At 35.6% G+C, this 25,316-nt stretch overlaps 1 protein-coding gene across 2 annotated transcripts in view; it reads right to left on the bottom strand.

Moving 5' to 3' along the window:
• Positions 1-25,316, bottom strand: part of MPP6 (membrane palmitoylated protein 6) — a 100,438-nt gene that overhangs the window by 16,916 nt on the left and 58,206 nt on the right. Inside the window, exons 3-10 of one of the 2 annotated variants that reach the window (XM_036010494.1) lie at positions 21,947-22,099; positions 18,932-19,081; positions 17,918-18,145; positions 8,010-8,051; positions 6,181-6,312; positions 4,238-4,337; positions 3,844-3,912; positions 1,839-2,000 (exon numbers count right to left, since the gene is read on the bottom strand). In XM_036010494.1, coding sequence (XP_035866387.1) covers positions 1,839-2,000; positions 3,844-3,912; positions 4,238-4,337; positions 6,181-6,312; positions 8,010-8,051; positions 17,918-18,145; positions 18,932-19,081; positions 21,947-22,099 — 1,036 coding nt within the window. The remainder of the gene's footprint in view (positions 1-1,838; positions 2,001-3,843; positions 3,913-4,237; positions 4,338-6,180; positions 6,313-8,009; positions 8,052-17,917; positions 18,146-18,931; positions 19,082-21,946; positions 22,100-25,316) is intronic. The other variant, XM_036010495.1, reaches the window with a different exon arrangement.

Consider the following 25,316-nt stretch of genomic DNA (forward strand, 5'->3'; position numbering starts at 1 on the left):
TCTAATCTATGCTAAATAATCAATCAAATACAGGGCAGAAAGTACACATCTTCAACTCCAACAGTGTGGAAATTAATCCCATACATCATTTCTGGTGAAGTTACAAGAGGATGTGTCCAGAAAAACAAGGCAACAGACTAAGAAAGAAGAGGAAGATGCAGGAACAAAGGCTCCAACCCGGGACAGCAGCGAGGAGGAGCAACGGCACCGTGGGGGCAGCGGGCTGGCTGGGGCAGACAGCGCACCGTGCTCCCCGAAGGGAAAGGCCTGAGGTTCTGAGGCAGAGGTCTCCAAGAAAAAAAACATGACTTAATAAATGAGCGAGTCTTTGGTTTAAAACAAAACTATACACATGAATCAAGGTAAGAGAAGAAAAAAGGGTGTCCAGAGATTGCTGGGTGGGGGAAGAGGCGGAGGCCGCCTGAGAAAGGAACACTGAATTAACTGAAACTGGGCTCTCTTACACTGGGAGGAGAGTCGGAAGCCGACCGAAGGGGCCGCACTGGACAAGGCAGGAAGCAGCAGAATGCAGACAATGAAAAAACACGGAAGACTACCAAAAGAAATAGCAGAAAGAAAGAAAAGCAACTGTTTCTGTAAGTAGGCTCAAGGTGGGGGTGGAGGAAAATGGTTATTTTTTCCACTAAATGTCCTTAAGAACACTTAACTAAAATACTGTGTATGTATTAATTTGATAAAATAAAATACCTTAAAATACTCAAAAAACACTTGGTCCAGAGTGAGGTCTTTACAACTGCGTAACTAGGATCCGTCAGAGTTTAGTGATTTATAGTGCCTACAAGGAAATCCAAAGGCTCACCCTGAGGGGATGATAAAAAATAGCACAGGGGGCAGTGATAAGGTTACTCTCCCAGCAGCCCCTGAGGACTTTGGCAATAAGATTATTCACTGCAAACTAAACCTCCAAAAAGGATGAAAATAGAGAAACTCTAAAATTCATCTAAAAGAGATGCAGTAACATTAGGCTAAGATTTGACTCAGAACAGTTTAAAGGCATTAAATTAATATACCTAAAGAAATACTGTGTTAATCAAAATAAGGGGGTTTGGTCAGCAATAGAGGCACAGAAAGGAGACTTACAAAGGCGACACTGGCCTGCCTCCTGCATTCTTTAGGGGACGGAACATGTAAGTTCCCACAGGTAAAGGCTCATGGATCCTTACAATAATGACAAATGCATATTAGCCCTTATAATAAGTCAATGACACCATCTCACTCCTTGATCTAATTCCATTCTTCTCATCAAGCATACTTCTGCCATCATTATTGAACTTAACATGTAATATGCAAATAGGGAAAGAATGCAAACATCATAAGTGTTTGATTCACTTAAAGGCTGTACTTCCCATCAGTATCATTTTATTTTGTACACCAATCTTTGAGACCTTAATGCTGCCTGCTCTGGAAGATGAATCACTCTCGGTGCGCTATCAAAAATCAGGTTTATGATCTTGCAGGGTCACACAAACTAACAAAGGGACTGCCTCAGTGAGAAGCGTCTGAGGATCTCTCTTTTCTTTACACTACACTGGGCAGAAAATACAGCGTCAGATGGTAAAAGGAAATACAAAGTTGATGGTGACTTTGCCACAACTCTCGATGCTTGTATTAACCAACATTTCTGGACAAGTGACTGCCCCCAGGCAGCAGGCTGACAGGGAAATAGTGTTATCTCAAGACAGCTGTGTTTTTCAGTATCTTCTATTTGTTTGTTTTCACTGATATAATACAAAATTATTTGGGAATACAGATAATAATAATCTGCCCCCACTACATTTTCCTGCCAATTAAATAGCAAAGCAAACACAAAAACTTACATGGCACTGTAGTTCCAAATCTAGTGGGATTCAACACTATGAACCTGTTTTTCAAGCTTCTTCGTCCCACACCTTGAGCTCCTATTAGTACTAACGTCTTTCTCTGGAAGGGAGGCATTTTGGCTACCTCCTCATAGATCTGGATCTCATGACGATCAAATTCTAAATGTAAAAGGAAATGGAAAACATCATATTCAATTGTCTTTTATGGGGACCAAAAAATCTGTTATTCTGTTCAGTAATGTCTTAGTTGCCTGGATAGTTAAATATCATTTAAACTGTATGCAGTACAGATTTATGTTTATTAATTGGGTAAAGTACAAAAAATTATATTTTAATTTAAACATTTGCTTCCATCCATGTGCTCTTAAAAATTTGTCTAGCCAAGATAGAAAAATGTTTGCTTCAACCTTACCAGATATTTTATTCATAAAATCTTTTTTTATCAATTCATGAGTAGAAATAATTCCTTTAAAATAAATAATTCAGTGACAAATAGTTTATATAATTTATTCAGCTAAAAAGTGTGTATCATTACCAGCTGGTGTGGCTCAGTGGATTGAGTGCTGGCCTGTGAACCAAAGGGTCACAGGTTCAACTGCCAGTCAGGGCACATGCCTGGGTTGTGGGCCAGGTTCCAGTAGGGGGCATGAAGAGGTAACCACACATTGATGTTTCTCTCCCTCTCCTTCTCCCTCCCTCTCTCTAAAAATAAAATCTTTATAAATAAAACATTCAGTCTTACAAAAAATAGTGTATCAAATATGGAGGACAGCAGTATACCTAGCGTGGCTGCTTAAATAAGTTCTTGTAGAATAAGTATGCCCTTCCAGTAATATAAATGAATAAAGACTGTCTTAGTGACTCTGCAAATACCAGTTTGCATGTATTTGCATTTATTAATCAATACAATCAATGTAGAAAACATACTGACATTTAATTATTAAGATTCTAAATTTATGTAGAACATAAAATACAGGATCCAAATTATTTTCACTAATGCAAATTATCACATTCCAAAATAATAATCTTATTCAATAGAAAAATACAAATTTCCTGTTTTCCAAAAAAGCTCTAACAACATATATTTAATGACTAATAAGGCTAAACTGAGTTTAAAATATTATATTGCCATTATTATGGCTATAACTCTTAATCTGTAGTAACAACACTTCTTCCTTAGGTTATTTTAACAGCAACTCCTTTGAATTGATATTAAGGGACAGCCTATTTTCTCATTATTATATTATTATAATGTATTATTATATTATTTCCTTTATAGTATGCTATTTAGTTTAATACCAGTAAAGAGGCAGCTCTGAACTAAAGAAAAGTACTTTAAGATGGACAACTCCTCTGAGTAAGTTTCCAGAGCTATGTTTCACTATCAGCCTCTAAAAATGAAAAGAATAACTATGGGAGTTGTCATATTTATCTTTCCTTAAGTCTAAAAGATTTAAGGAAGAATTCTAAGAGATTAGACTGATATTTCTTTTTATTTTTCTTTTATTTTGGTGTACAGGTCTCTGCTCTAACCAGCGAAGCCACCTGGCCTGGGGAGATGAGACTAGGATTTGGTTCAGGACTATTTTCCCAAAAGTCTTACGGACATTGTTAGGCCAAATATAGTTGCTTCAATTGTAACTTTTTAATACCTCCATAAAGGCATTTTGCTCTTTAGAAATGACACATAAATTACTATCAAAGTTCTCTGAACGAATAGTTTCAATTATAAATTGCTCCTTCATTAACGCAAGCACAAATCCTAACCAATTCACTGTTGTAAACTATACTCATAAAATAAAGCACATTGGTGACAGTATAAACATGTACAATATTGGGATTTAAATAATGTCTTTATATTATATTGTACTATGCATTCACACGAATTGGGTACTAATCTGAGTTATATTCATTGAAAATTATACATTTAGATCTTATGCCACACTGATTAATAATATAAAGCTATTTCACTTAGACTTCTCAAAAAGTATTGTAAACATACCTGCATTTCTGGTTGTAAGGTACATCATCTTTTTCTTTTTTTTGCTACTTATGGTTCCACAAAAAGGTCCTGAAGGATGACAAGACAAATATAACCTAAGCAGCATGTCAAAATATGATAAAACTGCCCTGTGGTTTTCTATAGGAGTGGAAGAATTATTTCCCCACTGTTGCATCCTACAAAGCAGAAGGGGGCAGCTGAGCCACTGAATTCTGACACCATACCACCAGGTGGCAAAAAGGAATCAAAAGTTTACGTTTGAGAGAGATACAATAAAGCAGATGGGGATTAATTTTAGATATTTATTAAATAAAGTAATTTGCTGATTCAGATGAAAGAGGTAAAGAAAGGTGGCCACAAAGGATGACTTGTTACTTATTGTGTAGCTCATCACCTGAACTGTCCCAGTCTCTTCTAACAAATGCCTTTCTCTTCTCTTCCAGGAACTGGCTTGGAATGAGACCAGCGCTTCCTCCCTCTTTTACATGGCTAGCCTAGAATCAAATTAATGAATTGTGTATGTCAGTGACCAAAATTTGAGACGATATTCTAAAAAGTAGGACAAGCAGTAGTCAGTAAAATAAAAATACCACATTTGCTCTTAAAAACTGACCTTGAGATGTAAATCCATGGCATTGTCAAATTATTTAAACACTTTAGCATTAAGGAATCAAGTGGCACCTAATCAATCAATCCACCCACCACCTGGTAGGAAAATTTGGGGACCAAAAGACAAAAGTAGATAGGCTCTTCAAATTTCCAAAACTTTTTATTTATAATACTAAGTTAGTCAAGAATGGAAAGGAACAAATGCTATTCCGTGTGTTTACAGGACATTTCATCCAGCATCCTTTAGTAAGGTATTTTCTACCAACCTTCATCCCACCATGTTGGTATCTCCTTAGGCCACATCAGAGAGAGACAGCAGTGGGAAACAGAGTGGAGCTTTTAATTCACGCTATCAGCAATCTGAATATCCTCAGAGGTAGTAAGTTTAAGGAGGTAAAACTTCAACTACTGTCAAGAAACTTTTAAAATAAAAACCAAAGAAGTGCTAGTAGTCAGAGAACTGGCTACCTGGGGGCTTATTCCACAAAGTCAGTGACTTTATCCTTACAAACTAGCATACAAAAATCTGGTACATTTTTAGCAATTACAATCCCAAAAGACAGAATTAAAGGAAGAGACCACAAAATGCAGGAAGAAATTGAGATAATGGTGAAAGAATCAGACAAGAAAACTAAGAGATGGCATTCAAAAACTCAGAAAATAGAAACTGGAAAAATTCAATGAAGGGCCCAGCCACAGAAGGCAGGTATTCAGGTGACCAGTCTAAGAAAATCAGTGGAAAGCTGCTGACATCATGAATTCTATTTCTTCGTTTTCTAACCAGTTGTACATATTAATGTCTTAATTTAAATTTAAGGACACCTTAGTAAGATTGTTCTCATTCTTGTAATTCATTCCCCTGAGAAGTCAATATAACTTATTAGAGCTAATTGTATTACTGATATATCAGTGTAATTGAGAGTTTAGTGCTGAGTTCTGGGTCCTTTTCTCACAGCCTGTTCTTTAACAAGGCTCTGATAGCTTAAGGAAATTTAGACTTTCAATTTCCTAGTTTCTCTGGTTCTGAACACTGTTGTTGTTAGCAGATGCAAACAATGACAAAAACAGACTTATGGCTGCTACAGATTTCTGAAAGTTTTATTAAGGGAAAGGAGAAAGAACACCGTCACACAGATCTGGAAAACCAAGGGGACAAAATACAGTGCTAACACACATCCTGTTCCGTACACGCATTTCAATCCACAATCAGAAACAACACTGATGATAGAGCACACCTTCACTTCTCAATAAATGAGAAGAGGTAGGCAAATGGATTTAAGAGCTAAGAGCTTAAAAAATTGTTTTATTTGCCATGAATGTATTCAGAAGGGGAGACAAGAGAAAGGCTACTACGACCACAATAAAAAAACTCCTGGTTAAAACAAACAAAAACAGACATCGAAAAGGGATGACCCCAAACGAGTTGTTCTTACCCAATTCTCTATCTTACTGCAATTACCCGTCTGGAAGAACCGACTGGTCTAATCCCTAAACCAGGGATGGCATCACAGGCTAGTTAATTCTGCATTGATTAACAGCTACTCACAAATTCTCTCCCAATTTGGTCTTCTATCCATAAAATCAGCAGCCATGAAGCAGGAGCTATTCATGCAGGAAGAGACATTGGAACAAATGCTAATAATAGCATCTCCTAAAGATTCAAATATTGGCCAGATCTAAGACTGAAACGAAAAAAGCAGTTGAGGAAACTCTGAGAAGCGTACTAACCTGCCACCAGTTTGGGTCTTCTCTGTTTACAATCTGAAGAATTTCTCCTTTTGAAAACTTCAATCCTGCTTCTTTGCAGGGTATTAGGTTATCATTGTATGGATTATAATCAAAATGACACTTCACAAATACCTAAAACACACAGAATAATAAAAAATACTATAGATTGTCATTTATCACTGAATGTTTGAAATCTTTTGCAAAACACTTGGATTTCAGTGTTATTGATAATGTATTTATTTTTATTTTTTTTAATCTTCACCCAAGGACATGCTTATTGATTTTAGAGAGAAGGGAAGGGTAGGAGGTAGAGGGGGGAGAGAAATATCGATGTGAGAGAGAAATATCAATCAGTTGCCTTTCATATGTGCTCTGATCAAGGATCGAACCCACAACCTAGGCATGTGCCTGGACCTGGAATTGAACTGGAAACCTTCTGGTTTATGAAAGGACATTCCAACCAACAAAATTACACAGTCCAGGGATTCGACGACATATTTAATACTTCAACCAAGGAACTTATCTTTCAAATTAAAATTAAATTATTAGGACATTAATAATTTGGTATCAGAAAAGAAAATACAAAATAAACATTAACACCACATTAAAATTTTGTTTCTATTTTAATGTCTAATCTTAAATAAACAGTGTTTGACAACCATTAATTCCACCTTTCTTTTCACATGAATTTCCAACCAACACTGCGTAATTTTTATGCAAGCAAATGCTACTTCCCAATTAACATTCTGAAACAATATATGCAGTTGATTAAAGGCATATATTTCATATATATTGGGACTGACTTTTTGAAAGAGCTCTGAAACCAAAATTAAATAATAAAAGTTCATGTTGAAGATGGACTGAACTATATTTAGTAACCTTGAAAAAAATACCAACTTTCATCCCTGTTATTAATTTTCTTTTCACATAGACTTACATTGGACAAAACTAGTGTGGAAAATACTTTTCTGGAATCATCTTGCTTTAATTTTTTGATCAGCATTACACTAACTGTAAGACAAATACTGAAAAAGGCTTAAAACTACTTCAAATTATTTTAACTATACAGACTTCTTTTAAATCTGTCTTATCAGTAAAGGTATGTCAGTTATCAGTTAGTTACGATCTTCAGTATCTAGAATATTTTGCTTATTTACTACAATTTGAATTCTAATTAAGCTAAGCATTTTCAGTATTTGATAGCAGGTCCAGACATAATTTTTCTTAAAACAAACTTTTCATGCATATTTATAGAAATTCAAATTTTATCTTCTAAAGAACTGACTTAAGCATTAATCAGCAGGTAAACTTTAACAAGCAGGAAAAGCACATAATTAGTCAAAATAATGTTATTTTTCTATTTATCATATGCCTATAAATATAACCACACCAGATATTCACATAACACACAGTAACACCTTATTAGTGTAGTAAAATGTAATGTGATGGATGCATATTAAATGATTTAAAAATAATTAAATATGGGAACATGTGACCGAATTTTAGTTTTTTACAACTAGATTATTTTAAAAGAAAGCATTCAGAACATTTTCAACAACTTTGGAAAGGCTAGATATTAGTTTAAAAAAAATTAGCAAGTCAATCATTTTTTTCTGAGATATAATTTTAGCCGTATCTAAAAAAGCAAGCATATAAATAATATTAAGGTAGCCTAAAATGTGACAATTGGCTAACTTGACAATGACATGCAGCTCAACGATCTGGCAATGGAGAAAACCCCAAACGACTAAGTTCACTCAAGGCAGATTTAGTCGGCTGGCGAGACAGAAAAGCGGAGCACCAGAGGCTGTCCTGGAATGACATCATACCTGATGGGTGTGTGCTGGCTGCCTCTCCGTTTTGATGCAACTCTAGAAATATATTTTTCATTGTATAAATAAAGCCAGGCTTTAAAGTGATAATAAATCAACAAAATAGAAACAAACTACTGGCCCACTTGATTACTTCACTCATTTGGTAAAGCAACTACTTCCCTAAATAATTGTCCATACAGTATACTATCTGAAAATTATAAGCGATAGAAGCAGAAAGTCTGAGGGGTTTGTGATGGGGCAGAGAAAAAGCACAGGCACGCAAAGCTGTAAAAACACTAGGAGACACCTTACTTCTCAAGAAAGCTGCACTGATGAGTAATGAGAGCGCCATGTCATCACCATGACGACATCTGTAATTCTTCCCTGCGGGACAGACTATGTTTTTAACCATAAAGCTCAGATTTTCTGAGTTTGCCCATATTCCAAATATTCATTCCCCAACTCCCATCAAATTATTCTGAAAATGTCATTGTTTGTGGAACAAAAACCATACCTTTCAAATGTAAAGTAAAGGGTTTCTAGAGGAAATAATTTTTATTTTTTAATTTATTAAATTAGTTTTGGAACATTACTTTTATGCTCAAAAACTTACATAAACTGGTCTTACTTTTAACTTTGAAAATTTGTATGAAAGAATTAATGAACCCAATCTTTGATCTAAACATTTTATAGTTTAGATCATTTTATATAAACATTTTATATAAACTATAAACATTTTATAGTTTAGTTTTATAGTAACCTTAAAATCATTAGAGATTTGTCTAGTATAATTTATTAAGTGCATTTTAAACTGTTTCACTAATAGGCTATGGATGTTAACTGGTCATTCCTTATTAAAAAGTTTCTAAACACAACCTAACATATTTCAATCTCACATTCTTATTAAAAGAGAGATCTGAATGACTAACAATCTAAAGTAGATGGAAGAGAGAATGGGAAGTACAAATGGCTTTTAACTATAGGAGGAGCCATTCAGCCTCACTCAGAGTAGAAAACAAACTAAAACTATATTATGACACACTTGGCTTCTGTCGGATCAGCATAAATAAAAATACTTGATACACCATGGCTGGAGTCATTCTTCTAACAGGTTGGTAAAAATACTGGTTTAGTCCCTTGGGAGGACAATTTGGCAATAACTTTCAAAATCACAATGTAAAACTCTCTGACCTAGAAATCCACCTCTGGGAATATTTTCAACAGTAATGTTATTCAGATATATATAAAGTGACTTATGAATAAGACTATTAACTACTGAATTATTCCTAATTGGAAAAGATCAGACACACCCTAATTATTTAGCATCAGGGAACTAATTAAACAAATCTACATAATATAACATTATGCAGATGTTAAAAAGGGGGGAGGTGTATTTCCACAGGCAGACTATGTATCAAAAAGGAAAGATCTTCAAGATAGTGTGGTTAATTAAAAAAACAAATCAAAACAAAAAAACAAGGTTCACAGTGTGTACACTATTTAACCTTTTCATAAAGAAGGAGGCAGAAAGGGAAAAATATATAATTTTTTACTTACTTGCATATGAATAAAGAAACTCTGGAAAGATAAATTAATAGCATGGTATCCTATGAGGTGAGTAAGGACTAGATTAGTGGAAGATTAGGAAGGAGGTTTCAACTGACTACAAATTTCTACTTCTTGATTTCACTTACACAAAACTTAAATTTCTGTAATAAAATAAAAGATAAAATGATTCCTGCTTCTAAGATGAAACAGTAAGAACCCCAAACCTGAAACAACTAAAACACTGAACAAAATATGTGAAACATTTTTCAAGACATCAGAAAATGAAGATGCTGATTCCTAAAATGCAGGAGCAAGATGAGCTATATACTTGCTCCAGCCAATGGCCCAGAGAAAGTTTCCACTGTGCAACTCGGAAAAGGAAAATCTGTGTGGAGCCCAGTGGTCTGCAAAAGTTGAGAAGAGGGCAGGAGACCAAGGTGGCTACAGTGTACAGAAGAATCAGTGAGGAAGGGGTGACACTCGGAAAGGGCTCAAGAACTGCAGAGCACTCACTCACTTGGGTCTTCAGCAAAGTACTGATCAGTGCTCATGTTTGAGGACACTGCTCAAGGCCAGGTGTAAAGAACCAGGATTAGAGAACAATTTAAGGAGTTTGTGCAGGGTCAAAAATAAGCCTGTAGTTCAACGGGGTGAATGGGAAAACCTCATCATCCATGAGGCACTGAATATTAAGAGGGGTTATGCCCTACACTTAATCCTGCTGCAGTTCCTAACAAAGCTTAGAAGCAAGACCTAAAAGGATCAAACTGCTCCCAAGTAACTTAAGTATTTTAGAACAAGGCCTAGGAATACAAAAACGTCCAGTACTCAACAAGGCAAAATTCGTGATGTCTGACAGTCAATCAAAAATTACCAGGTATGCAAATAAGCAGGAAAATATAACCTAAAATGTTCAGAAAAATCAATCAAGAGTGATCCCAAAATGACAAATATGACTGAATTAATAGACAAGAACATTAAAATAGTTCTTTTCACTTTACATATTTATTTACATGTTCAAGAAGCTAGAAGAAGAAATGGGCATGTCAGGTAGAAATGTGCCAGATACAAAAAAAACTCAAATTGAATTTCTACAAGCAAAAACCAAAATGTCTGGGACGAACACTACACCAGATGTGATTAACAGCAGATTAGACATTTCAGAAGATTAGTTAACCTGAAGACATAGCAATAGAACCTATACACTGTGAAAAATTAGGAGAAAACCAAATTGAAATAAATGAACAGAGTATTAGTGAGCTATGGGACAACTCACAGACACAAATATGCATGTAACTAGTGTCACCAAAGGATAAGAGAAAAAGATGCATAGAAAAAATATCTGAGGAAATAATGGTAATTTTTTTTCTGTATTTGATGAAGGAAACAGCCTTTTCAACAAATGAAACTAGAAATATAGGATATCTATATGCAAAAAAATGCCCCAAACCCTTTGATTATCTTATATGAAAACACCCTATACAAAAATTCATAAAGTAAATGAATCATAGAACTAGGTGTAAAGCATAAAACTATAAAACTTTTTTTTAGCCTCATTCAAGGATATTTTTTTATTGCTCTGAGAGAGAGAAGATGTGGAGGGAGTAGGGGAAGGGGTGGGGAGAGGGAGGGAGAGAGAGGGAGAGGGAGGGAGGGAGGGAGAGGGAGGAAGACGGGGAGAGGGAGTGAGAGAGAGAGGGGTAGGAGGAGAGAGAAAGAAACATGGATTGCTTGCCTTCTCATATGCACCCCAACTGGGAATCGAACCTGCGACCTTTTGGTCTACAGGACGGCGCTCCAACCAACTGAGCCACACTGGCCAGGGCAAAACTATAAAACTTTTAAAAAGGAGATATAGGAGAAAATCTTTATGACTTTAAGTTAGACAACAGTGTTTTTACACAGAATAACAAAAGCAAAATTTTTAATCATAAAAATGTCTTTGTTTTATAAATAAAAAAATAGACGAATTGGGCTTCATCAAAACAGTGACAGACACATAGAGAATAGGCTGACAGCTGTCGGGAGGGAGTAGAGGGGCTGAGCAAAAAACTCACAGATATGGAAAACAGTGTGGTGACTGCCACAGTAAAGTGGGGGTGCAGGGGTGAGGGAGGTGGAGGAGGGTATAGGGCAGGTAAATGGTGGTGGACGGAGATCTGACTTGAAGTGGTAAATGCACAACGCTGTGTGCAGATGATGTGCTGTAGAGTTGTGCCTCTAAAACCAGTATAATTCTGCTAACCAGTGTCACCCTAATGAATCCAATAAAAAGAAAAAATTAGAAACTCTTTGTATTATACTGTTCAGAGAATGAAAAAGACAAGCCTTTTCACTGGGAGAAATCTTTGTTAATCTTAATTCTGATCAAGTACTTGTATCCAGAAGACATAAATTCTCAAAGCCAAATAACAAGAAAACATACAACTCAATAAAAAAGGGGTAAAAGATTTGAAGATATCACCAAAGTAGACATAAGCATGGCATAAACACATGAAAAAGTGCTTAATGTTAGTAGTTGTTAGGAAAATGCAAATTAAAATCATACGAGGTAAAGACTGACCACACCAAAAGGTGGTGAAGATGGGCAGTACCTGAAGCTCTCGTATAATGCTGCTGGGAACGTCAGTCAGTGCCACCACTTTTGAAAATATATTACTCCCTACACCTTAATAATAAACCCGTTTCTGCTTTCCTCACTTAGACGTGACTTGGCTATTCATCTTATCGAATACCATGAAAAACCCATTGGAATTTTTATTGGAATTTCATCAGATTTGCAAGTCAATTTGAGGAAAATTGACATCTTCACAATAGTCTCTTTCTGTCCATGAACATGATATATATTGCTGTTTATTTAGATATTCATCATAACGTTTTTGTGTGTAGTCGTCTTGAATATTTTTGTTAGATTTATTCCTAGACATAAATGTGACATTTTCTGACTACTGTAAATGTCTTAGTTACATTTCTGAGTGTTTGCTGATGACATATAGAAATGCAGCTGACTTCTGCATACTAATCTTATTTTCAAGTACCTTGCTAAATTCTGTTTTTCAAATAATTTTGGGAAGTTTCTGTTCCATTCAAAAAATGATGATTTGAAAATAAGTTTTATTGTCTCATAAACCCTTTGCTTTTATATTTTGTATTTTTGTGCTTACTGAACTTTCAATAAAGTAGTGCATAGAAGTGATGCTAGTGAACATTGTTCTCTAGTTCTTAATTTTGTAAAAAAGAAATAGGCAAAGACTTAATCTGTTGTAAACTTTATGTTGTGGCTTCTTTGGCTTAATGAATGACAACAAATAAATGTGTATAAAGAACAATTTAAAAAGCAGCAGTGTCAAGGTGGGCTCAGAATTTCATTACATACTAAACAAAAATTTTTAAAGCAGTCAAAATTCTTGAAGTTTTATTTTTTTCAGAAGTTGAGTCAAGTCCATTTCCCTCATTAAAATTCTGAACAATATCACCCTCTTCCCCAAAACCAAGTGGTACGTTTCCACCCGGCTTCTGCCAGTGTCCTTAGGCTTGCCGACATCAAGCTGGTGTAAGATGTTGGGTGGCATTTCTGTCAGCTACTTTGTCTAAACGTGGCTGATAATGGTGAAAGTATTTGCTGCTACAGATGGCTGAGCATTAGGATTGTTAAAGTGGGTCGCCATTCCCTGGTTTGCACGCATACTTGCCTCTTTGATATCAGAGATACTATTTACTCCTACTTTAAGAACTGAAGATTTTTTATCATCTAAGAGATATTTGTGTTATCACCTGTTACTCCATATATCATCTCAGGGCAACTCCTTGTTACCACACAATTACGCCGGAAGTTTGGCTAGTTTCTCTTGGCACTCAAGTAGCGTCAGGCAGACCAGCTGAGGGTCTAGTTCCTGATTTTAAAGAGAATGCTTCCAACAGTCAACTAACTATTCAAAATGTTTGTTCAATTTTTTTAAAGTAAGATTTAAAAGGCTCTTTCCTGCTCCTAAATTATTAATCATTTTTAGGAGCAGCAAAAATCATGAATAAGTATTGAATTTTATAGAATTCTCTACTGAGGTTTTTCCCTTTTAATCTGTTAATGTGCTTGGTTACATATATGGATTTTCTGATATGAAACCATCCTAGCATACATGGGATGAATCCAACTTGGACATGTTATATAATTATTTTTATACATGATTACTTTTCACATGTTAATATTTGGAGAATTTTTACATATACATCCTTGAGTGAAATGAAACTTTAATTTCTTATATATTTTTGTTTTTAAGTATATTTTATTGACGATGGAATTACAGTTGTCCCATTTTTTTCTTCCCTTTATCCCCCTCTACCCTGCCCCACCCCTCCCACCCGCATTCCCCCCCGTCTTTAGTTCATGTCCATGTGTCATACATATATGTTCTTTGGCTTCTCCATTTCCTATACTATTCTTAACCTCCCTGTCTATTTTGTTCCTACCACTTATGCTTCTTATTCTCTGTACCTCTTCCCCTATTCTCCCTCCTCCCCGCTGATAACCCTCCATGTGATCTCCATTTCTGTGATTCTGTCCTGTTCCAGTTGGTTGCTTTGTTTTTGTTTTTTAGGTTCAGTTGTCGAAAGTTGTAAGCTTGTTGTCATTTTACTGTTCATATTTTTTATCTTCTTTTCCTTAGATAAGTCCCTTTAACATTTCATATAATAAGGGCTTGATGATACTGAACTGCCTCAACTTGATCTTGTCTGGGAAGCACTTTATCTGTCCTTCCATTCTAAATGATAGCTTTGCTGGATAGAGTAATCTTGGATATAGGTCCTTGCCTTTCATGACTTTGAATACTTCTTTCCAGCCCTTTCTTGCCTGCAATTTTCCTTTTGAGAAATCAGCTGAGAGTCTTACGGGAACTCCTTTGTTTTTCTTGCTGCTTTTAAGATTCTCTCCTTTCCTTTCATCTTGGGTAACTTAATTATGATGTGTCTTTGTGTGTTCCCCCTTGGGTACAACTTCTTTGGGACAAGCTTCCTGAACTTGCATGCTTATTTCCTTTGCCAGATTGCAGAAGTGTTCCTTCATTATTTGTTCAAATAAGTTTTCAATTTCTTGCTCCCCTCTTCTCCTTCTGGAACCCCTATGATTCAAATGTTAGAATGTTTAAAGTTATCCCAGAGGTTCGTAAGCCTCTCTCATATTTTTGAATTCTTGTTTCTTCATTCTGTTCTGGTTGAATGTTTACTTCTTCCTTCTGTCCCAAATCACTGACTTGAGTCCCAGTTTCCTTCCCTTCACTATTGGTTTCCTGTATATTTTTCTTTATTTCACTTTGTATAGGCTTCACTTCTTCTTTTATTTTGCATCTGTATTCAATCATTTCTGTGAGCATCCTGATTACTAGTGTTCTGAACTCTGCATCTGATAGGTTGACTAGCTCCTTGTCGCTTCATTTTTTTCCTGGAGTTTTGATCTGTTCTTTCATCTAGGACATTTTTCTTTGTCTTGGCACACCATTTATGTTGTAAGGAGTGGAGCCTTAGGTATTCACCAGGGCAAGGCAATCCATGTAGCTGCAGTGTGGCGCTGTGTGTGGGGGAGGGGTCGGAGAGGGAACAATGCCGCTTGCTGGGCTCTTGCCCCACATTCAGTCACTTCCCCTGCTACCCACAAGAAAATCGGGCCCTTCTGGTGCTGATTCCTGGGTGGGTGGGTTTGTGTATGTTCTAGGACCCCTCCAACAGACTCTCCTGTGAGACTGGGAGTTTCTACCACCACAACAACCCACAGGATTTTACAGCCAGAGGTTTTGAGGCTTATTTCCCTGCACTGGAACTCTGGTTTGCACTGTGTCTTGCTCCACAGTTGTTCCTGTGGCTTCATCCTAACACGAATGTGGGGCTGCCTGGTCCGCCAGCCTCCATCTCACTACACATCCTCTCCACCCCAGCTTCCCAACTCTGTCCCTCCTACAGGTCTGGATGAATATTTCTTCTAAACTCCTCGGTTACCAGACTTCCATACAGTTCAATCTTCTGGCAGTTCTGGTTGTTTTTTGTTTTGAAATTTGTTGTTGTCCTTGTATTGGCTGTGCAAGGAAGTAAATTGTATCTCCCTATGCCTCCATCTTGGCTGGAAGTTCTAATTTCTTATAATATTTTTTAGTACCTGGGTCATATTGGCCTCAAAGAACATATAAAAAAGAATTCAATTTGGCCTTAATGAACAAAATTGGAATTATAAACAGCCTTGGGGAACTCTATATGTACTTTGAAGAACTTTAGAATTAACTACAACTTTTAATTTACTTTAGTCTTCAAATTTTAACACAAAGGTCCTTAGAATTTTTAGTAAGCACCTCAAATGATACTGATAGGGATGACCTACTGACCATGCTTTGAAAAACAGCACAGTGGGGAGGTAGAGCTCCTGGCTTCCATCTGCTCTCACAGCAACTCTTTTAGAGCTGAAGAGGCTAAATGTTCTTGTTTCTCCCTAGTATCTCTTAAGTAAGATAACCATAGTTCACCCAGGACACTCTTTGTTTATGCCTGTTGTTACAGCATAATTAGCAATCGCTCCCCCTTTCACCTTAAAAAGGTCCCAATATGGATATGCTTTAGCTCTCCAGTTTGAAGACTTCATGTTACAGTTTCTTTTCTTTTTTCTTTATGGTAGGATAGGTCTGAAAGCCACAGACTTGGAATGACCTCTCTTTCCCCATTTCAATCCCTTCTCCCAGTTCCTAAAGCTAAATAAAAACCAGTGTTTGAGAAGGCATGGGATAAGAAAAAATTTATGCCCAAGATACAGCTAAATATCCTTGCATCTCATGCTATTCAGATTAGCTCACCACTTGTAGAATTTATAGAGGAATTTAGGCCTAAGCCCTAGCTATTAATATTTTAAAAAATTATTTTTCCTGTAAAAGTCCATTATGGGCATGGTGAGCTGGTAAGAATTCTGGAGTTTGGATCACAGGGTGAAAAAATTTTCCTAAGTAACATAAGTAAGACATAATTTAAAAAAATTAAATTTGTGGTTTTATTTATTAAGATGGAAATATGCAAATAATAATTCTTTTCCTTGAAGACAAGTTCTCTACCTTCCATTCCACCAAATTTAATTGTAAGGCTTTCAGAAGTCCAATTTATACATAAAAATCATGCCTAAATATTCTATCCTATCCTCTGAGTAACAATATAAAACAAGTATTCAACATGTTATTTCAAACATTTTCATGGAAATGAAAAAGCCTTTTAAATTTTCATATTAACATTATGAAAATAAGATATACTAGTAGTACTTTTAGATTTAAAAAAAATCTTAAAATTACACTCCCACATGAAACAATAAATTTCTGGAACAAACCTGATCAATTAAAGGCATCTAAAACATTGGTAGAGAGGGATAATGGGGGAAAGAAGGGGAAGGGGCTAGCAAAGGAACATGAATACAGGACTCATGGGCACACACAATGGGGAAGACTGTGTGGGAGTGAGGGGGGTAAGGGAGGGGTGAATAACAGGGTACTAGGTGGGACAACTGTAACTGAACAATACATATAAAAAATAAACATTGGTTTTAACATAAGTTAAAAAAATAAAACACTGGTAGGTATCTCTTATTTCTACATTATCTAGGCTTGAAAACCCTCTCCTCAGTTCTAACACTCCTACAATAATTGTCAACTGTTCTTTGTAATTATTTCACTACCCTTCCTTCCTTTATAATTCTATTACAACAGCGATTTTCAGCCGTCTTCATCCCATGGCACACATAAACTAGTCACTGAAGTTCTATGGCACACCAAAGAGTATATATTCTGCTCATGTGACCAAAAAAAAAATAGGTACAATTTTGATTCAATTACACTGGAGAGCTATTTTTATGCTGGCTGTTGTCATTTTTTAATTTGAGAATCTAAGGGAAAAGAGGTCACTGTCCCTGACTAAATAGTCTGGTACTGCATGTTTTAAAACTTCTTGCAGCACACTAATAGAAAATCACTGCTCTAGTCCATCATGTGCACACTAAGCTATAGGTGGTTGAAACTACATTATTCTCTCACAGGGCCTGGAACATAATAGGTATCAAAAAAGTCTACTAGATTAGTGACTAAAACGCTTTAGGGTTTTTCTGGTACCTAGCTGTACGTTACTGAAATGGCATGGTTCACAGTGTTCCCAAAGAGATTTCTTTACTAATGCCTTTATAGTACTAAGATGACATTAATTGTTAAAAAATTCAGCCATGATAAAATAAGGCAATTCAGAACAATTAAATCAAACATTTTCTCTCTTTTCTTCAGCAAAAGAGTAGCAAGTGGTGCTTATATCCAACAGCTGATTAAAGAAATAAAAGTACTCTTAATATTACCAAGAATTTCATTACCAACCTGTTGAGGAGTGATGGTATCTCTATAGCTTGGTAAAATTTTCAGAGTGACGCTTCCACTAATGTTCTTCAGTAACTCTTGTAACTCCTTTGGATTGTTCCCAACCTCATGGCCATTGACTTCCTTAATGATATCTCCCACGTGAAGCAGACCCTGTCGATCTATCATGCCTCCATGAAGGATTCGGGCGATTACCAGGTCATTATTTTCAACCCTAAATGTTACACCCTTAAGGAAATAAGAAATGGAATTGTCATTGATTTTAGATTTAAAAAAAAACCTTATACACTCATGAATAGGTGTACATAAGAAAATAATTCTAAGATTAAATGAGTCCTTCCTATTTTCCTTATGTCCTCTCCTGTGTCAATATTCTAATCTCCTTTAACCATGTGCAACTGTGACAACAAATAGCACCCTTACAAAAAGACTTCTGTGGCAAGGTGAACATGAAGAAATGAAACATATATTAGGCTTCATTCCCCAGGATAAGAGGAACCTTGAAGGAATAAGAAAGGGTAGTTATACATTTTGATGGCCTTGTTCCTGGCTTTTCTTTATTCCATTTCACTGTTTTTATAGTCAGGATCCAGAAATAATAATTTTAGCAGGAAAATATAAATGTCACTTCTCATAGAGCCCTATCATGTCTTCACTTTTTAATAACTTCTTCTGTGTTTTGATACTATCATTAGCAAGCAACCTGACATAATTTCTTCAAAGAATATAGGGGAAAAAATACAGTACCTGTTTTCAGAAATTTTTGCTACCAATTAGCAAACCTCTTCTTGCCTCTATCTCAATTTAACGTTTACCTTCATTAAATTTTGTATGCTAAATCAAGTTGAGAGGGCATCAAGTGTGTATTTTACATAGAGGCTACGAAATACATAAAACATATGCAAATAAAGTTTCATTACGATACAAGTTATAAGAGAAAAAAATGATATACAGTGGCTGATCCACAAGTATGTCAGACTTCAGATATAAGAAGGCACTGACTTGTCCACTCACCAATGGCTCCCCAGCTCTTTTGTGAATACCAAGAATACGAATGGCATCTACTGGTAATAACTGATTATTGACAGAATTATTCATTTCTGGACTTGACGGAGGTGAATCATAACACTTTGACGCTACAATGTCATGGGCCTCCAAGAGTGACTGTAAGGAATCAAAACAGCCTGTGGTTATTAATTACTGAGGGAAAAAGTTATTCAAGATAACTTAGTTCATTATCCCAGTGGAGTACTAAAAATTTCCAACACACACATTAGTGAATCCCCAAATTTGAGTCAAATCAAATGTATGTAGAATCTTTTAAAGAAATATAAACATATTTTAAACATCAAACAATATCATGTTCCTTGTTTTAAGAGATTTGAAGAGATTTTTGTGACTTTTGTAAGAAGTGCATGTTCAATGGAAACTGAACCTGGATTGCCAAGTGTGGTACAGTGGAGGCCCTATCATGGAGGCCACTGTTATTATCACCATCAGCTCCATTCAATACTTACCATCAATCCCTATTAATTAGTTACCATGCAAACTCAACTGGCAGGAACCCTAACTTTTACCTTAATGTAGTTACATTAACAATACGAAATATTTTTTTACATGTGCAAGATGTTTGCTAAAAGATGTCCAATAGAAAGCAGAAAAATATCAGCACATTATATCCGTGATAGAAAATTTTACACTAGAAATAAAGTTCGTAGTCTACAAAATACATATTTTTAAGGGGGACAAAATGAGCCAGTGATGGTTGTGACTATAGTTTTAACTTCTACATATATTTATTACACATGTGCTACCATTCATCATGGATGACTTTGATTTAGCTTTCTAGGAATTTCTTATTTTGTGTATATTTTTATTTTTCATTTATACTGTAAGTGTGTATATTCAACATAAAGCTAAGTTTAAAATTTTTTGAGTGGATGGAATGTGAGTTCAAAAACAATTCAAAATACAAAGAAGGGAGCAAATGTCAACAGATTCAGAACAGAGATAATCAGCATATGGATTTAATTGACAATTTCTGGTTATTTCATGAAAATATGTGTAAGAGACTAAAGTAAAATTAAAAAGAAAGTCACACATTTATATATAAGGATTATCTTGATAAATGCTGGAAGTCACTAAAATCTCTAATCTAGTCTTTTGTGTTCACCCTGTACTCACTTTCTTAAGAAATATTATTCACTCCTAGGATTTGTACATATACATTGATAATTCCCAATTTTATACCTTTGGTTCAGACCTTCCATGAACTTCAGATTCATATATTAAAAATCTGCCTAAAACTGAATATGATAATTTGAAAATCAAAGTGTTAAGGATTGTAGAACATTAAAACATAATGAACTAATGAAAAATCCAAACCAAAGGATTGAAAAAAAGATATTTGTTACTATTTAAGATTGCTACTTCAAACAATTCTTTATTTTGAAAATTGGTAAAGGGAAAGATCAAACATTTCTTTGACTTTTCAGTGGGAAATGCGTTATATAGCAAACTAAACAGCCTATTTGATGAGGAAAAGCTCTACATCAAACAAGAACACCAGCAAATAAATGTGGAATGACAGAATTTTTAAAAATGTCATTTTGGATTATTAACATGTTCACCAGTAGGCCAATGGATGAAAGGAAGCGGCATTTGCATAATGCTAGAATAACAAACTAGATTACTGCTAGTGGAAAAGCTTTCAAAGGAAGGGTTAGACTGTCATTGCCCTTAACCAGGGGATCGATCTCAGCATCAGTAGTGGTAGGCCAAACAGGTATTATTTACCCTAGGAGAATTATCACTGTGTGGATATACAGCGAATAATAGAAGAGTTTCTCTCTTCTGCAACTGCCACAGGTAACCAGTGACCAAGTCCTGTTAATTTTACTTGTTAAAACTTGAAATCCTCATTTTTACACTGCCATCACAATTTCTTGCCTTAGTACTTAATAATCTAGCTCCATAATCTGACCTCTCGCTGTTTAATACCTCCTCTCATCCCTGCCCAAGTTTTCCCATTGTCCTCAGGATAAGGTCTGAACAACTTAGTGTGTCTTAGAAGGCCTCAATCAACTGGCCCCTGCACAAAGGGTGTCTCTGATGTGTGTCCATTTTTTTTGTACTTCATATACTGATTTATGTAGGAAACCATTTCACTATAAATCTTCAAATTTCACAGTAACATTGAGAGTCACAGGAAGTCTTTGAGAAAAAGCAAGGGGGTGTTGCTTCTTAAGATTTTCAGTGGAAAGCAGGTGACACTTTATTTCTCTATCCCATCAGCATTTATTGAATAGTGTGTTTTTTTTCTCCACTAAAATCTACTATCTGTGTCATAAACCAGGTTGCCATATTTCTGGGGTTGCTATTCTCATTGATTAATCCATTTTTCTAATGCTGACCCAATACTACCCTGTCTTCACTACAGATTTATAAGAAACCTCCCCCACCCACTCTTCTCTTCTGGAACTGGTTCTCCTTTGTTAAAATGACTAACTCTTCATGGAGACAGACCAATGCTTAAGTTGCACTGATTCTCTGCACCTACTAAAAGTACATTATGTAAGTTTCTATCCTCACACAGCTCTCTGTTGTTCCTAGGTCATCAAATGCACCCGAGTCTTAGAAGCAGTACTGAAAATGTGTAAGACTGGCCACGAGGAGGTCTGGACAACAGTGGTAGTGAGAAAGAAAAATGCAGTATCACAGAGAAAAATGTCTCCAGCAAGTGGTCTGATGGTGAATCATTTTTTTTTTAAATTACACAAAGAAAAATCTACTCTGATGTATTTCTGCGACAGACATCATACATTTATGTAATGTCTATTAGTTACACATGTCTGTTTATGTATCCTCAGAACATCAGACTATTAAAATACCTATGTTGGAATTTACACATTACAAAATATGGCCCTAAATAATATTTAAAAGCCTCATCTTAAACTGGAACTTAACTACTAAAGGAGAATATTTGGGAACACAGTGGACTTGGGGAGAAGAGAGAGAGGCCAAGTTTACCTGGAAGTGAGGCTCTTTGAGTATACCAACCAGTTCTGCCACGTTTTCATCCACATTGACTAGAGGAGTGATATCCTCAAGAATTTCATTGACTAATTCCAAGTTATTGTCACTAACAGCTTCCAGTTTTGAATCTTCTAGCCTCTCATGAGCCTAAAAAGAAAACAGTAAAGTAATAATACATACTGTTTTGCTCTAGACTGTGATTTTCTCCTTGATTTATTTTTTTGTAAGGTTTTAAATGATATGACTTGAAGGTTTGATTCATTGAAACAAAATTTAATAATTCAGTGAGAGGTAATATATAGTTTTGGGGTTTTATAAGTAAATATTTTCATGCATTATAATAAATCTTGGCCTCTATTCCTATAATAAGTCATGGAAACTCATTTTTATAACTAAACCATGAAAAATCTAAATAGGCCAAATGACAATAAAAAACGCTCTATTTCCTCCACAACAGAATGTCCTAACGACTTTCTAGACTAGGCTCAAACTCTAGATGATACTGTTCATGCTTTATTAAAATAAATGATTAAGCATAATAAAAACAAAGAACAGACACAATCATTGCATAGATTACTACTCAAAAATAATAAAAATTATTTTGGGAAACCCAGAATTCTTATGCTACCCCCTTCCAATTTTTGAAAAATAGCAAAATAATATATTCAGAGGAGTCAGTTCTTAAACCGGGCCTTGAAGGACTGTATGATTTTTATGATTACATATCTTAAACTATTTTTTTAAATCTCCTAAACTTTTTCACATAAATTGGACTGTGAATCACACTGTCACAGAAAATTGGTAGTTCTAATTATCCTTTAATAGTAGTAGAGATTTTTAAAATTTATTTATTGATTTTATAGGGATAGGGTAAGCGAGAGATTGAGAGAAAGAGATTTCTCTTTCTCTGTCCACTTATCTATGCATTCATTGGCTGATTTTTGTACGTGCCCTGACCTGGGATCAAACCCACAACCTTGGCATATTGGGAAGACAGTAACCAACTGAGCTGGGCCAAGGGCCAAAGCAGAGTTTTGTGTTTCTTTTAAAGTTGAAATGCATTTATTTATATAAGGTGGCCCTCACAAATGCTTCCCAAAGATATTTCTTATGATTATTGGATTTTTAAAATTCTCAATGGGAATTTTATTTTATTTTTTAATTACTTTTTTGTTGTTCAATTACAGTTATCTGCATTTCCCCCCCACCACTGCCCCCCAACCCCAGCCAAACCCACCTCCCTCCCTTGCTTCCACCCTCCCCTTTGGTTTTGTCCTTGTGTCCTTTATAGTAGTCCCTGAAAACCCTTCTCCCCACTGTCCCCTCCCCCTTCCCCTCTGGCTGTTGTTAGATTGTCCTTAATTTCAATGTCTCTGGTTATGCTTTGCTTCTTTTTTCTTTTGTTGATATGTTCCAGTTAAAGGTGAGATCATCTGGTATTTGTCCATCACTACCTGACTCATTTCACTTAGCATAATGCTCTCCAGTTCCATCCATGCTGTTGCAAAAAGTAGGAGCTCCTTCTTTCTTTCTGCTGTGTAGTAGTCCATTGTGTAAGTGTACTATAGTTTTTTGATCCACTCATTTACTGATGGGCACTTAGGTTGTTTTTAGCACTTGTCTATTGTAAATTGTGCTGCTATGAACATTGGGGTGCATAGGTTCTTTTGGATTGGTGTTTCAGGGCTCTTAGGGTGTAATGCCAGCAGTGGAATGGCTAGGTCAACAAAGCAGAGTTTTAAATTCAAACTGAGAATGAACATTAGGTAGTCTTCATCTTTTAGTGTTCTTTGATTTTTGATAAATGGTTGCTGTCTGATTTTGAAGACATGCAAAGAAAGCATTATTATTAAGATTTAGTTTATAAATAAAAGTATGTAAGGTATCAAGTCTTACACATATTTTAAGATTCTTTTCTGAAAGTGCTGAAGAAAAATCCAAATTTCAAGTGGCAACAGTGTCAATTAAACTGTATTTGATACCTATAATACTTTAAATGTTATTTCTATCATATAGAGAGAATTCTTCAGAGTCCAACTACACATTTTAATTTTTAAAATGGGATTTTTTAAAAAAGATTTATTTCTTTTGAGAGAGAGAGAGAGAGAGAGAGAGAGAGAGGGAAACATCAATGTGTGGTTGCCTCTCGTGTGCCCTCTTCTGGGGACCCAGCCTGCACTCCAGGCATGCGCCCTGACTGGGAATCGAACCGGCGACCCTTTGGTTCACAGGCCAACATGCAAGCCACTGAGCCATACCAGCCAGAGCTAAAATGCAATTTTTTAAATTTAAATGTACTTTTGGGTTATTCACAAAGTAAAGTAAGTTTTTAAAAAGTGGGGGACTATATATTAAGTAACATTTTTTAAAAACACCTCAGAAGAAGAAATTTTAAGTCACGTGAAGTACACTGATAAAGAAATTATACTTGCTTTTAAACAAAGAAAAATGTCAGAAGACCAAATGTAATTTAAACAGAGGAGAAAGTTTCTATCAGATTTACATAAGAAACAAATTAAGACTAGAAATACCACAAAGAATGAGAATAGGTAAATGTGAAATTTTTTGAAAGCTTGATAAGGATAGAATAATGAAGACATGGAATACATATAATGAAATGAATATCAACTTTGGAAAAATACTGAAATAATTAACCTAATGAACTCTTTCAAAACAAGCTAGAATTACTGTTTTAATACAGATACTTGCTTTAATAAATTTCTAATTTAGCAGCATTAATCTTGCAATACTCTAACACTCTTAAGATAGTATAAGAAAGCCTAAACAAAAAGAAAACACAACATTTATTGAGGGCTTTTTTAATGTGTATGTGTCAGGAACCATACGAGTATTCTCAGTGCAATGTGAGTGCAAGTGTGTGAGTGTATGTGTGTGTTTTCGGCAAAGATACGTATGTTGTTATCATCCTCATCTTACAGACAGGGACACTGATACAAAATGAAATAAAGTGATTTGTTTCAGTTCACAACACTGGTGACAGAGCCTGGTAATCTTTTATCAAGGCTTGAGCTCTCCCTGCCTCGCACCCAGCAGGGGTGTCCAACCCACTTGGCTGCTTGTGACCCAGGATGGCTATGAATGCATCCCAACACTAAATTTTAAGTTAACTTAAAACATTACGAGATTTTTTTCTGTTTTTGTTAGTGTTTGTATATTTAATGTGTGGCCCAGAGATGCCAAAAGGTTGGACACCCTAAAGCTTATTTGACTCTGTCACTATACAGACAACCATATAGTTAATTATCCAATCTAATATATGATGCATTATTTTTACTTATTTAAATGTGTAAGAGATGCTCTCACTGACTGCCAATTGAGTTGCTGCTGCTTAACACAGCTCTTC

This window comes from Phyllostomus discolor, chromosome 10 (assembly GCF_004126475.2).
Source record: "Phyllostomus discolor isolate MPI-MPIP mPhyDis1 chromosome 10, mPhyDis1.pri.v3, whole genome shotgun sequence".
Taxonomy (NCBI): Eukaryota; Metazoa; Chordata; class Mammalia; order Chiroptera; family Phyllostomidae; genus Phyllostomus; species Phyllostomus discolor.